We start from the raw sequence: 14,515 nt of genomic DNA, 5'->3' as shown, positions 1-14,515 counted from the left end.
TTCCTTCCCGGTGTTTGTTTTTTCTTTCCCAAGAGAGGACAGGAACGAGGCATGGCATGAGCTTCGGGAGACGGCGCTGGAGGTAAGAGCCGCTCGGGAAAAAAACCCTTTACCACACAAAGCCGGTGCCGGTGCCGGTTTTACCGGGGGCTGCAACCACCCCCCCGCCGCATCCCGCATCATGGAGCGGCGTTATATAACGGTGGCGGAGCCTGCCCGGCCCCGGGGCTCCCGGTCCGGTGGCGCCCCCCGCTCCTTCCCTCTCCCGGTAGCTCAACCGAGGATGGTCGTCAGTGATTTCCACCCCCAACCCGGTGATGCTGCCCCCCCACATCCCGGTTTGGGGAGCGGGGGAATGCTGGGGGGTAAGATAGTACCCTCTCCCCCCCCCACCCACAAGGCCGGGCATCACCGGGTGGGTAACGGCACAGGAAGAGGGATCGGGTGGGCACTCGGGGATGTGGGGGTGTTTTGGGGTGGGGGTTTAGGCGGACATCGCCGTGGGGACAGGGTTACCCACGTGTGGGGCTGCTGACTGCCCTCTCCCCCTTCTGCTGCCAGCCCCCAAACTGCCCCTTGTCCTCCCTGGTGGCACCCCAAGTCTGCACCCCAAGACCCCAACACCTCAGTGGGGCTCTACTCCACTGTAGGGTGACACAGGCCAGGGCAGGGGAACAGGGGCAGCCACCCCCCATCCCGGTGCCCAGGGGATGGAGGAAGGGAAAGCCCCAGCTGGGGAGGCCAAGGGGACTGAGGCCCACAGCAGGTTCCACAAAGCCCAGAGTGGGGCAAAGCCCCCCCCTCCAGAAGCCCAGGACCGGGGGCAGGTTGTTTTAGTGGGGCAGGGGTTGGGGATGGGCAGAGGGTCCATGTGTGAGGCCAGCTGGGGCTGGGGGCCAGGTGGGCAGGCTGAGCCCCATGGGAGGGCTGGGGCAGGCTGGGGAAAACAGAGACACAGGGTTGTGGCAGCAGCCAGGCACAGACCCCCATGACCTCGCCCAGGTGGGGGTCTGGGGGTGCCATTGGGCACCAGGCTGAAGTGCTGGGGCAGCTCTGGCTCTCAGGCATCTGCTGGCGTTGGCGGGACATGGCGGTGCCCAGGTGCTGGAGGCCGGAGTGTGGCAGTCCCTGCAGCAGGGATGATCCTGGCAGAGGTCCTGCTCCACAACCGCCCTCTGCCCAGGGTACAGCAGGGCTTGAACCCTATTTGCAGCACCCAAGGGGTCTCAGCATGCAGCAGGGTGGGAGCAGCAGGCGCAGAGCGAGCGCCATGCCATGCTGGCATCTCCCCTCTGAAAGCTGGGTGCTGATTTCACTTCGGCTACCAGGAAGAGGGAGGGAGGTGGCTTTGGAGTGGGGAGGACTCACTCAAGCATCCATTTTTAATGAGCTAGATATCTATTTTTCCCCAAGCTGGCTTCCCCAACATCGATCCCTTTGCCATCATTGGGCCTGCTCTCCTCCCCATGCCAGTGGCTCCACGGCGGCGGGGAGCGGTGGGATGAGCAACCCTGGTGCTGGGAACTTGCTGAGTCCCCAAATCCTGCTCCTAGGGTTGGACTGACCCTCGCCCACGCTGGGCGTCACATGTGGGAAGGTGGGAGGGGGGAAAGTGTCCCCCCATCCCCTCCAGTGTGGTCACCTCTGTGTTGACCATCCCATGGGGGCATGACATGCTCCAGCTAGGAGAAGGGAGGCTGGAGCAGGAGCACTTTGGGTCTGCGGGCTGGATTCTGCCTTCATGCTCCATAGGTTTAAGCTCTGCCTGACTCAGAGTCTGACAGCTCTGTGGCAAAGCCACGTCGCCCTGCCTGTGCCTCAGTTTCCCCACCTCCAAGACATGGCCCATTGCTCCCCACCAGTGCCTGTGTGGATGAGCAGCACACAGACAGGAGAAAGGGGAGAGCGGCAAGTAGGAGCCGATGGCATGGGAGGGAGTGGGGTGGGGCATGCAGGTGAGCAGGGATCCTTTGGCAACATCCCAACCCCACTAAGCCTCTACTCACCCACCATGGGGACTGCCACGTTCACCAGGTGCTCCAGGACCAGGAGTGCAGAAGAGGGGACCAGAGCTCAAGGGGAGAGCATCTGGGGATGGGGCAGGCAGAAGCCATTTCTCCAGGGTTTCTCCCTGCTGGTGGTGTGACCCATGCCCAGCTCCTGGCTGGGGGAAGTGAGCAGCCGGGGGGCTGCCCTGGGAGCAGGATCAGGCCAGTGCTTTTGCTTCCAGGAGTGCATCTTAGAGCTTTTTGGAGCCTGTGTCAGCATTTAGCCCCTACAACCCCCTGCAGCAGGAAGTCCCATGGCTGAACACCACCTGCCTGCTCTGGCATCCCATTGGGCCTGGTGCCAATGGCCCCTGTGCTGGGCAGGCGTTCACTCGCCTTCCCCGACCCTAGGTCCCAACCGGACCCCTGAGCCCAGGGGCAAAAGGGCATTGATGCTTGTGTGGCCATCACCATGTCTGGAGGGATGAAGGGGTTTGAGGAAGAGGCTCAAGTCCCAGTGGTACCCAGCAGTACATCAGTTGGCAGGGGGCTTGGGGGAGCCACGGGCCATGGTCTCCTAGCTCCTTTCTCCTCATGGAATCTTGCATTTTTGTTCACCCTTTCCTAGGCCCAAGAGGGGCAAAGAGAAGGGCTGTAATGTGGTGGGTGTCATTGGTTGGGTGTGCTCGGGCTGGGCTTGCAAGAAGGGGCCAGGCCAGGCAGGAGCTGTCACAAGAGGAGCTGCCTCCTCTTCTTGTCACCTCGGTCGGTGGAGAACAGGGCAAAGCTTGGCTGAAGCATGAGCATCCTCCCATGGCAGTGAGGGCCGGTACCTCTGGAAGAGGCTTGAAGAGATGGGCCCAGGGCAGCACGTTGAGGTTCAGCTCTGCCCTTGTCTGTGCATCCCCTGCTCCTTTTGTGTGGCAGGTCACCCCCAAGGGGTCATAGGCCTGCCTGGGATAGGGAGAGAGGTCAGGGCTTGATGTCTTTGGGAGATTTGGGTCTCAGCAGAAAAGACAAGTGCTGCTGCGGCAAGGGTTTGTGGCCACTGGAGGGGATCCCACTGCCTGTTGCGAGGAAGTTTTGCCTGGGGCCTGTGGGGCTGGAGCTTTATCTCCTCCCTCCAATGCTCCCATGCTGAGGGCTGGTGGGGACAGGAGCTGTGTCTCCCAGTGCCCCTGGACATTAGCTGTTCTCTCAGCTAAGCAGAAAGTGGTGGGGACCTCAGCAGAACTTGGCTTTGGCACCTCATCCAGCTTTTCCCTGGCTCCCTGGGCATGGGGATGGCCCAGCCCCAACTCTTGTTCTTCAGAAAGGCTGTGGGACCTGTGGGAGAGCAGTGCTGGAGGGTCCCTATCGTGATGGCTCTGCTGCCCAGCCATGAGCTGTCTGAGACCCAGTGATGGGTTAACCAGCCAGCCCAGTGCAGAGTGGCACCCAGCAGGAACGGGACTCAAACCAGCTGTTTTTCCAGCCCCTCCTGAGCCTCTTTGTCCACTGCAAGGTGGAACAAGCTCTTTGGTGTCATTGGGAGCCAACAAGGGAGAAGGAATGCTGTTCTCAGTCCTCTGATCTCTCAAGGAGCTCTCAGGGTAATCTCAGGAAAGGAGTTTCCCAGCTCCCATCACAAAAACAGCAGGTCTCTGGGGCCAGGTGAAGCAGTGAGGCCCTTCCCCACCACAAATTCCTGGCTTGTGTAGTGGTGGAATACATAGCACTGAGCTGTGCTCTGATCCTCTCTCCTAGCTGACTTGTGTGAGTGCTGAGCCCAGGAGCGCTGAGCAACGTGCACACACACACACACACACACAGAGGCAGCTTCTACCCAAACACACCCACTGCCCCTCCATCTCTGGGGGAGCCAGAGGCTTCTGCAGGGCCTTCTGTGGCTCCTCTGCATTGCCAGGATGATCCAAGCCCTCTGACGTGACCTGGCCTTGGACATGAGCGGTCATATATCCCTCTGACTGCTCATGGCATGGGCAGTGGTCTGAACCGATTGGATCAGAGCAGGAGGCACCTCACACACCAGAGCACTGCTGGAGAAGGCAACTTGTATGGTAGGATGTCTTTATGACTATGATGTGCTTTGGTTGGCAGGTTCAGCCCCCTCCAAAGCCTGTGTGGCATTGCTGCTTGTTGTGGATGTTGTGTATACCTGAGGGAGTCCCAGGGAGCCGTTACCCTCAGGAGCACTGGACAAAAGCCTTGGCTGTGTGCTTTGCCTCAGCACTGTGTCTCGGATGTGTTTTCTCTGCCTGTAGAGCAACTTGATTTGCTGCATTAGTAAAAATAGAGGGGCTAATGAATTCAGCTGATGCAACCCTCTGTGCGTGTGTATGTGCATGCGCTTATCTCTGTTTGTGTGTGTATAAGTGCAGCTGAATGCCAAGGCTTGTGCAAGGTGCATCCACCAGCTCCTGCGGCTCTGATGGGGTGGTTGTGTGTGTGTCCGTGTGTGTCCGGGTGTGCATATATGTATGTGAGTGTGTTTGCATGTGTGCAGGAAGCCGCGAGCGATGGCTGCCTGCTGCCACGCAGCACTCTGTCACTGAAGCAGCAGCACTACAGAAATAATTTTGCAGCAGCCTTGGAGTCTGGCAGGGCAATAACAGGGCTTCATGGCAGGCTGGCAGGGCAGTAGGGGGGCCTGCAGGGACCTGGTGGGGAGACAGTGAGATCTCACAGGGACCCAGGGAGCAATAGTGGGTCGCCGCAGGGACCTGGCAGGGCAGCAGTGGGTGCTCGTGGGGCCCGCTGAGGCGGGGCGTCCCGCAGGGCACGTTTGCGGGGTGCCCTTGTAGGGTGACGGGGCCCCTGGCGGCCGGGACGCTGTCCTTGGTGCTGACCGGGGCCGCTGCCCGCGGTGCTGACCGGGCCAGCCCACCAAGCCGGGCCGGGGCCCCAGTGGCCCCCACTCCTGCGCAGTCCGGGGTCTCAGTGGCCTCCGAGTTCTGGGTAACCTCCAAGCCCAGCTGGTCCAGTGTTCACCCTTGAGCCTAGCCACAGCAGGATGATGGTTTGATCCAGTATGTCTCATCTGCCACAGCCTGGGGTCTCCCAGCAAACACCAACGCAGGAGTGGTACTAACAGGGTGACTGATCATCCTGCCCATCTCTTGAGGCCCTCATTCCTCTTCACTGTCACATGGAGATGGTAAACTCACCAACAGCTTGGACAAGCTCTGACTTCCTGGCAGCTTTCACCCTATTCTTCCCAGCATCTTCATCATCTGTGTAATGTTTGTAGTGACAGACTCTTAGACCCCCTTCTTTCTTCTCTCTTCCTGCGTCAAATCCGCCCCCCACCACTGCATCATTGTTCATTGTGGATTACAAAACCCTCATGAATGGAATGACTTCTCCGGCAGTGACGGTTTCTGTGAAATGTGCACACTGGAGTGAGTTCGGGAGACTGAAAGACTTTGCCCTTTGCTTTTGTCAGGTTTCCTCCTGCTGTGGATTGGGAGCTGGCATTCCACTGTGGGCAGATGCTTCCACCTGTGAGGTGTGGCCTATGAGAACAGAGGGGAGTTGCTATGGGGGGGTTGCGATGCTGGGCCCTTCCTGTGGGATCCCAAAACAAGGATGGTCATACCATGTGCAGAACTCTACATCTGGTGGCCTTGTGGTTGGCCCAGTCATGCAATCTGCAAACAGTGAGATAATGAGGAGAGGAGGAAAGGCCATATCTCTTATCTTCTGCTGCTTTGGGGTGACCAAAAAGCATATGGAGTTGGAACATCATATGGAATATCATATGGAACATCAGCAGGGATCTGTACTGACACCTCTAAGACAGAGAGATTTGTATTTCCCTTTCCCTCTGCTGTCTCAGTGGGTTGGAGGGAGGGTGTCCGCTGGGTCTCCCCAGCACAGCTCTCATCCCATGGGTTGTGGTACTTGCACTTTGTATATTGGAGTGATGTGACCTCAGCCCCAGGGTGCAGGAACCTGGAGGGGCTGCTGGGCTGCAGGCAGGGGGCTTTCCTGAAGCAGTGGAGGGCAGATCCCAGCACTGCCCGACAGTGCTAGAGACAGAGGAGAGGGTGGGTATTGGACCCACTCCCTCCCTAGTCTGTGCCCCCTGCCTACCCTTTCGAGGCTGGGCTCCCCCCTCAGGCACAATCCTGCTCCTTTTGGTGTGGTAGGAACCCCCAAATCCTTGCCTGCTCATTTCTCCAGAGAAATGTGGTCATGTAAACCAGCCTGTCTGCCCGGCCTCCTGATGCCACTGCCTGGAGCCTGCCTGTGCCCAGAAGGCAACTTCCCAGCTCATTCATGGTTTGGGATTTCTGTGAGCCAGACAGGCAGCTTCAGTGCCTGGGGCAGAGGGGACCTGGCTCAGCTTTCCAAGGCAGGACTGGGAAAGCTGCTGAATCCACTCAGCCTGCCCTGAGCCCAGCCTCGGGGACCAACCAAGGTCTGAGCTGGTTGTAACTGTTGCCAAAACCTCCCGCCGGCTGCATTTCAGCCCAGTGACTTGTCAGCATCTGTCTCCTCCCACGACTGTCCCCTTGGGCTCCTGAGGCCTGGGCTGCCCCTCTGCCGCCACCTGCCCTCTCCCCAGGGACAGCCAGCATGCCAAACGGCTCTGGCTGTGGGCTCCATGCCTGAGCAACAAGCCTTTCCATACCGCCTGGTAATTATCTGTTTGGATTTGTGCTGTACGGCTGTGTTAGACACCCTGGTGCATGTTCTGTCTGCTTCCATCATTGCTGCCAAGCACTGAGCCTCTGGTTTTAAGTTTCTTCCTTCTTTCCCCTCTTCTTCTCTTTTCAAGTGAATTTAACACAGAGGCCCAGCTCCTCTCTCGGGTAGCGTGAGTGGAGGCAGCAGAGGCTGCAGCTGAGCAGACAGTGGCGCCAGACTGTCTGCATAGGGCCAGGCTCGTCCCCAGAGGCTGGGCTTTCACAGTGCTGCTGCTACCAGGCCGGGATGTCTGCAGGCACCTCCGTGCCTCTACTGCTCACACTGTGGGAGAGGCTTCAGCAGCTCCTTCCATGCCCAGCTGTGCCAGGAGGGTGTCCCCAGGAGATGCCTCATACCATACATCCCATGGGGTATGCTGGCTGTGCTGCTGGCAGCTGCTTGCTATGCTGGCCTCTTCCACAGCACCTTCAGTTGGCTGCTCCCCTCCTTGGCTGTTCCAGGAGGGCTGGATGAAGCTAGGGATGCTGTGAGGGTGAAAGCGACGGGCTGGGGACAGTGGGGGATCTAGGCTGCGCCCCACTTGGCAGCTGACCCCCCTAGGCTTTATGGAGCATCCTCAGAGCCCACAGACCTGGGCCATATGCATCACCAGCTGGGATGCTCCTCCCTCAGTGCCCCTCCACCAGGGTCTGGCCATCACTGTCATAAATCAAGCAGCTAAAATAATTCCCTCACTTTTATCTTGGGTCTGGGAGGGAGCCGGCAATAGAGAGGGTCCTCCAGTCCCCTCAGCCACCATTGGATGGATGTGCCAGCCATCCCTTGGGTTTTGAGGACCATGTCCCTGTCCCCTGGTCTCTGAGCTGCAAGCCACTTCCCCAGTCTCCAGCTCCTTGTCATGTCCCTGGGGGCTGCTGGGACCGCAGCACCCTCCAGCCTCAGACCTGGCTCTTTGGCAGGGTTTGGCACAGCACCAGCAAACATGGTCCAGGCAGGACAGGCAGCTCACTGGCAGGGCCTTGCACCAGGCACTGACTGGGGCAGGAGAGGGGGGCCAAGCCCCCATCAATTATTCACCTCCATATTTATAGAGGGAAATGCTTTGCATAATGGATGGCGGGGTGCAGCAGGGCTGTTGGAAAGCCAGCCTCACTGCCGCTGAAATATTTATTGGCCTGGTTTGCTGGGGTGCTGGCCGGCTGCTGTGAGGCTTAGCAAGGTTCTGTGAGGCTGCGGCTGGCATGGGCTCACCACCGAGTGTCTGGCTGGCATGGCAAGTGCAGGCAGCTCTGCTCTGCTGCCGCTGCCTCCTCTCCCTTCCACAAAAATGATCAGAGGGTGGAACACCTCTCCTACAAGGAAAGTCTGAGAGAGTTGGGGTTGTTCAGCCTAGAGACAAGAAGGCTGCGGGGAGACCTTATTGCAGCCTTTCAGTACTTGAAGAGGGGTTGTAAGAAAGATGGGAAGGGACTTTTTAGAAAGGCCTGTAGTGATAAGACAAGGGATGATGGTTTTAAACTAAAAGAGGGGAGATTCAGACTAGAAATAAGGATGAAATTTCTGAGGGTGGTGAGACACTACCCAGGTTGCTCAGAGAGGTGGTAGATGCCCCATCCCTGGAAACATTCAAGGTCAGGCTAGACGGTGCTCTGAGAAACCTGATCTAGTTGAAGATGTTCCTGCTCATGACAGGGGGTTGGACTAGATGTCCTTTAAGGGTGCCTTCCAACACAAACCATTTTGTGATTTTACGATCCTGCTCCTGCTCCTATCAGCGTCTGCATCCCAGGCTCCAACAGCGATATGAACATCCAGGGACAAATCCCTATCCATCCCCCATTACGGGGGATGCCAGGGCCACAGAGCCCTTTAGAGGGCCCCACTCCATGCCCTGGTCATGACCCCTCTGCAGCTGTCCCCAGCAACCCTGCACTGCCCAGTCCCCCATGCCACCCTGCTCCCTGCACAGGGACCCCTGGGGTCTCCATCCCCACCAGTGCCATGACATCCCCCAGCCCTGCCCGCTCTCCCTGGTGGACTGGCAACCCCTTACCACACCTCTATGTTGCAGAGAGACCTGTGGAAGATGTCGAACCCGAGAAACGGTGACACCAAGCCCCCATGTTTGCCCCGCAATGGACTGGTGAAGATCCCCACGCAACCGAACGGCCTCGGCTCCGCCAGCATCACCAAAGGCACCCCTGCAGTGAAAAACCGCCTGTGCCAGCCTTCCTCCGTGCCTGCCATCCTCAGCCCGGCCCTAGCCCACCGCAGCGACCTGCCCATCCCCAGCCTGGCCTCCCCACTCTCCTTGGCCGCTCTGGCAGGCGTCTCCTCTCCTCCTGGCACTTCCTTGGTGGGACTGAACACGAGCGAAGGCTCAGAGCAGCCCTCACCAGAGCGGCTGCCCAGCTCGCCCTCGGAAAGGCAGTTGGTGGTGGATGAGAAGATCCTCAACCGCTTGTTCTGGTACTTTTCAGCGTGTGAGAAGTGTGTGCTGGCGCAAGTATGCAAGGCGTGGCGGAGGGTGCTCTACCAACCCAAGTTCTGGGTGGGCTTGACGCCCGTCCTGCACACCAAAGAGCTCTACAACATCCTGCCTGGTGGTGAGAAGGAGTTTGTCAGCCTGCAGGGCTTCGCTGTCCGTGGCTTCGACGGCTTCTGTCTCGTGGGTGTTTCTGACCTGGACATTTGTGAGTTCATTGACAACTACCCCCTCTCCAAGAAGGGGGTCAAGTCCATGAGCCTTAAGAGGTCGACCATCACAGACGCGGGGTTGGAGGTAGGTGATCTCGGTGAGGTTGCTAGGGCGGAAGAGACATGGCAATGGTGGGTCCTTCCTGGTGGCTCTGGGGGCACATGTGTGGGCAGAGCATTCACTGGTCACAGGCAAGCAGCAGGCAGGCAGTGTGGCCATCTCATGGGTGCGGGCAGAGTCAGGATCTTCTACCTGTGGTCTGGGCAGTGGGATGGACTGCAGCCTGCGCTGCCCTCCCAGGCAAAGGGCAAAGGTGCTGTCAGGGCAGGGTTCATCCCTGCTGCCTGCAGATGCTGCCAGGAAGTCAAAGCCAGGCGAGGTGGCCCTGGCTGTGGATGGTGGATGAAGTGGCAGGTTGTGAGCAGGGCTCCAGTGACGGGGACTTCCCGGCTTGGCTGGCTGCTCCCCAGCAAGTGGGTCCTGCTGGGCAGGGGCACTACGGGTCAGGTGGAAATGGGGCAACTCATGGTCCTGCACAGGGCCAGGCAAGGTCCCCACTGAGGTCCTCTGCCCTGTGCCATGGCCAAACACAGCACCAGCTACTCCATGGCCACATCCTACCCAAGCAGCGCCCAGGCTGGGAGTGGGCATTAATCCTGCCCCTGCCAACAGCACTGGGTACAGAGCAGGGACCATGGCTGGGGGTCCCTGCCTGTCCCCTCCTGTCCCCTGCCAGTGCTGTCATGGTGTAGGGCAAGGTGCTGCTCTGACACCAGGGGGGTTCCAGTGAGAAGGCTGGACCCGTGAAGGGCTGGGGAGAGTGGGAAGAGCCCTGGAGGGCTCAGAGGGAGCTAGAGCTGGGGTGCGAGGCTGTGCAGGGAGGGTGGCGGTGCCCACCATGCCCTGACCCCTGCCCCTTGGCAGGTGATGCTGGAGCAGATGCAGGGTGTGGTGAGGCTGGAGCTGTCAGGCTGCAATGACTTCACAGAGGCCGGGCTATGGTCCAGCCTCAACGCCCGCATCACAGCACTGAGCGTCAGCGACTGCATCAACGTGGCCGACGACGCCATCGCCGCCATCTCGCAGCTCCTGCCCAACCTCACTGAGCTCAACCTGCAAGCCTACCATGTGACGGACACGGCGCTTGCCTACTTCACTGCCAAGCAAGGCTATACCACCCACACCCTCCGCCTCAACTCCTGTTGGGAGATCACCAACCATGGTGTGGTCAACATGGTCCACAGCCTGCCCAACCTGAGTGTCCTCAGCCTCTCAGGCTGCTCCAAGGTGACGGATGATGGCGTGGAGCTTGTGGCCGAGAACCTGCGGAAGCTGCGCAGCCTTGACCTCTCTTGGTGCCCTCGCATCACCGACATGGCCCTGGAGTACATCGCCTGTGACCTGCACAAGCTAGAGGAGCTGGTGCTCGACAGGTATGGGGCCATGCCAGGCGATGCTGAGCATGCTGTGCCATGCCAAGCCATGCTGAGCCATCCTGAGCTGTGCCAAGGCATGCCATGCCATGCCATGCAGTGCCATGCCATGCAGTGCCAATATCAAGGCATGCCAAGCCATGCCAAGGCATGCCGTGCCATGCTGAGCCATGCCACATCATGCTGAGCCATGCCAAGCCATGTCCTGCCATGCCAAGCCATGTCCTGCCATGCCAAGCTGTGCCATACTGAGCAGTGCTGGAGGCAGTGGGTGCAGTGTGGGGGCCACCCATGGGTGCCCTGCTCCTGGCTGGCCCTGACACCCCGTGTGCCTGGCAGGTGCGTGCGGATCACTGACACTGGCCTCAGCTACTTGTCCACCATGTCGTCCCTGCGGAGCCTCTACCTGCGCTGGTGCTGCCAGGTAGGTGGGGGAACACAGCCGTGCCCATCCCAGCTGGCACAGTGGGGGGGCAGGGTGGCTGGCACCTCACTTGGGATGGGCCATGAGCTCAGGGTGGGCACCCCAAGCCAGCTGGAGCCCCTGTGACTTGGTGCTGGGAAGTGGGGAAAGGATGTGATGCTCCTGTGAGCTCAGCAGGATTCAGCCTTGGCACCCTGCCCTGGTACCCTGCCCCAGCACCCAGTTCCCTGTCCCAGCGGCCTGCACCCTGCTGCTGCTCCCTGTCCTGGCACCCTTCCCCAGCACCCTGTCCCTGCAACCAGCTCCCCATCCCAGCACCCTGCCCCAGCAATACTGAGCCCCTGGTACCACGGCAGCCACACCCTGCAGAGCCCCTCCTTGTCCCCCACCCATTCCCACTCCATTTTCTTTTCCAGGTACAGGATTTTGGCCTGAAGCATCTCCTGAGCATGGGCAGCCTGCGCCTCCTCTCGTTGGCCGGTGAGACCTCCCCCTCACTCCCCCGGGACTGGGGTGGCTGGGTCCCCACAGGGCTGGGGAGGACACCAGGCGGGGGGACAGGGACAGCACTGGGGACAGCCCTGGGGACATCCCCGGTGGACAGCCAGCATCCCACCTCCCCAGCACAGCATGTCTCCTGTATCTCCCTGAGCTGCCCAGGCACCCGCGCCCAGCCCAGCTCCCAGGGGACAGGTCCACAGCTGGGCTCTTGGGGTGCTGGTTTTTTTCTGTGCTGATGTTTTGGGGTGCTGGTTTTTGGAGTGTTGGTGTTTGGGGTGCTGTTTTTTTAGGGTGCTGGGTTTTGGGGTTGGTGTTTTGGAGTGCTGGTGTGCCTGCAGTGCTGTTTTTTTGGGGATGCTTTTGTTTTTGGAATGCTGGTGTTTTGGGGTGCTGGGTTTTGGGGTTGGTGTTTTGGAGTGCTGGTGTGCTTGCAGTGCTGTTTTTTTGGGATGCTTTTTTTTGGAATGCTGGTGTTTTGGGGTGCTGTTTTTTGGTGTGCTGGTTTTTACAGTGCTGGTGTTTTGGGGTGACGGTGCACCCTGCCCGCTTGCAGGCTGCCCCTTGCTGACCACCACAGGGCTGTCGGGGCTGGTGCAGCTGCAGGAGCTGGAAGAGCTGGAGCTCACCAACTGCCCCGGGGCCACCCCAGAGCTCTTCAAGTACTTCTCCCAGCACCTCCCATGTTGCATGGTGATCGAGTAGCACCGGATCCGGCCAGCCTGCTCCCGCGCCCACCCCGCCGCTGCCCCGTCTGACATTGATCACCCCATTTCTTTCCGTCTGCTGGGGGATGTGAAAGATGCCATCAATTCCAACTGACCCTGGACACCCCCCACATCAACACTCCCAAAGGACATGGGGCTCTGGGGGGAGATAGGGGATGGTGTCACCCCTTGCCAGAGCCCCTCCGGGTACCCTGTAAATTCCCCCCACACCACTGCCATTGCCTGTCCTCCTCCTGGTGTCCTGCCAATCCCTTCCAGACAGACAAACGGACATCATGGAAACCCAAAGTGAGAAGGTGATGGCAGTGTGACCTGCCTCAGCCGCCTCCTGCCCCCACCCCAGTGCCAAGCGGGCACACAGCCCTGCCGCCAAGGATGCTCCCAGGGATGGGCTAGAGAAGAATGCTTATTTTTGGCACCCATGGGTGGTGGCAGAGGCTGGATGGGTCCTCTCGCTCCCTTGGAACAGGTCACCAAACTGTGCCCCACCGCTGTGCACCCCCCCGAGCCCCCGGCCCTGCCCTTGGGGTACCTGGCGCTTTCTCCTGGTGACAAGGATGTTTTTTGCTGCCTGCCCACCCACCCATCCTCGCATGTTCGCTTGCTTCAGTCTCGTGATATGGCAGGCTCCAGGGTACCTGGGGGGGTAGTGACAAGTGATAGCCCCCACCCGATCCCTCCATATGGCTTCACCCCGGCTGGATCCTGCCCTGGGAGCTGGGCTCTCCCGGCAAGCATCCCCCCATATGCCGCAGACCCTGCTGCACCCCGGTTTATGTGGGGTCAGTGGGGCGATGCTGCTCCCCACGGGATGCCAATGCTGAGGATCAACCTGTCCGGCTGGGATAGGACGTCCCAGGGAACTGGGGCCAGGTCCAACCCACTGTGGGGACACTGGGGGCACAGAGCAAAGGTGGGAGGTGGCACCTCAGGACACACTGCCACCGCCACCGTTCTTCCAGCTGGAAAGCCATCGCCCCAACGCCAGCAGCAAGCAGGGGGCCAGGGGAACCCCTGGCCTTGGCTGAGCCAGGGCCAAGGCTGGCACGGTGCTGGGGTGCCCACAGGAACCTGGCACAGGAGGGGGCTCGGTGGCCGTCCCTGGGGCATCGCCTGCTGCCACACCGGCTGCCTGTTTGGCCCTGGGAGGAGCACGGGCATGGACATGGGCACGGACATGGGCACAGGCAAGGATATGGACACGGACATGGACAAAGACACGGCCATGCTTTCGGTTTGTTTTGCCTTTGTACTGGCCGGGAAGGAACTGCTGCACCACCCGCCGCCTCCGCGCCCTCCTTTGTCCAAAACACCCCTTTCTGGCCCCAAAATGGCACAGGGACCCTTGTGGCCCTGAAGGGGGTTTGGGGTGCACCAGGAGCCAGTGGGGCCACGGGACAGGGTCGCACTGCTGGGGCATGGAGCACGCTGGCATGGCGGCAGCCAGGGTGGGTGGCTGCCTGCACCCCCAAACCTGCTGGTGTGCTGCCACAAGTTGCCCACAGGACATGGGTGCCAGGGGCTGGGGCATCCAGGCAGGGGCTGGGGACAGGCAGGGCAGTGGCACATGAGGGTCCCCCACCCCTACCAGTGATGGCAGCAGACTCAGGGTGCCATCAGCCCTGCACACCCCTGCAGTTCCACGTCCCGTGGGGAGCCCCAGCACAGCCACAGCCCTGGTGCTGTGGTGTCCCCATAGTCCCTTCCCACCCCTCCATGGCAGTGCACCCCCATACCCCCTGCACACCCACCCCCTAGTGTAGCCTTGTATCTCCCTGTATAGCCACGCCCATGTACCCCTAAACCCCAGTGCACCCCCAATCCCCCAGACAGCTCCTCAGTGCACTCTCATATCCCCTCAGTAGATCCCTATACCCCCAATGCACCCCATATCCTCTCGACACCCCCATTTTCCCCCCTGCATCCCACATCTCCCTGACATGCCCACCCCCAATGCACCCCAGATCCCCCGGCACCCCCACTGCTCCTGGGCCCCCCATATCCCTGGCACCCCACCCTCAATACACCCTATATCCCCCCCGACACCCCCATTTTCCCCCACCTGCACACCCACGTCCCTCCGTTCCCCACAG

The 14,515-nt window shown here is 60.2% G+C and overlaps 1 protein-coding gene across 1 annotated transcript; it reads left to right on the top strand.

Annotated features, from left to right (window-relative positions):
* Positions 1-13,702, top strand: FBXL16 (F-box and leucine rich repeat protein 16). The gene is made up of 6 exons (XM_064462155.1): positions 1-82; positions 8,713-9,423; positions 10,264-10,772; positions 11,112-11,196; positions 11,613-11,676; positions 12,251-13,702. Exons 2-6 carry the CDS (start codon positions 8,728-8,730, stop codon positions 12,397-12,399), a joined length of 1,503 nt encoding a protein of 500 aa, XP_064318225.1. The 5' UTR covers positions 1-82; positions 8,713-8,727; the 3' UTR covers positions 12,400-13,702.
* Positions 13,703-14,515: the final 813 nt, after the last annotated feature.

The sequence above is a fragment of the Phalacrocorax carbo genome, chromosome 10, assembly GCF_963921805.1.
Source record: "Phalacrocorax carbo chromosome 10, bPhaCar2.1, whole genome shotgun sequence".
NCBI lineage: Eukaryota > Metazoa > Chordata > Aves > Suliformes > Phalacrocoracidae > Phalacrocorax > Phalacrocorax carbo.
Note: the sequence above shows the minus strand (reverse complement) of the source record. Positions and strands in the feature narration are given on the sequence as shown.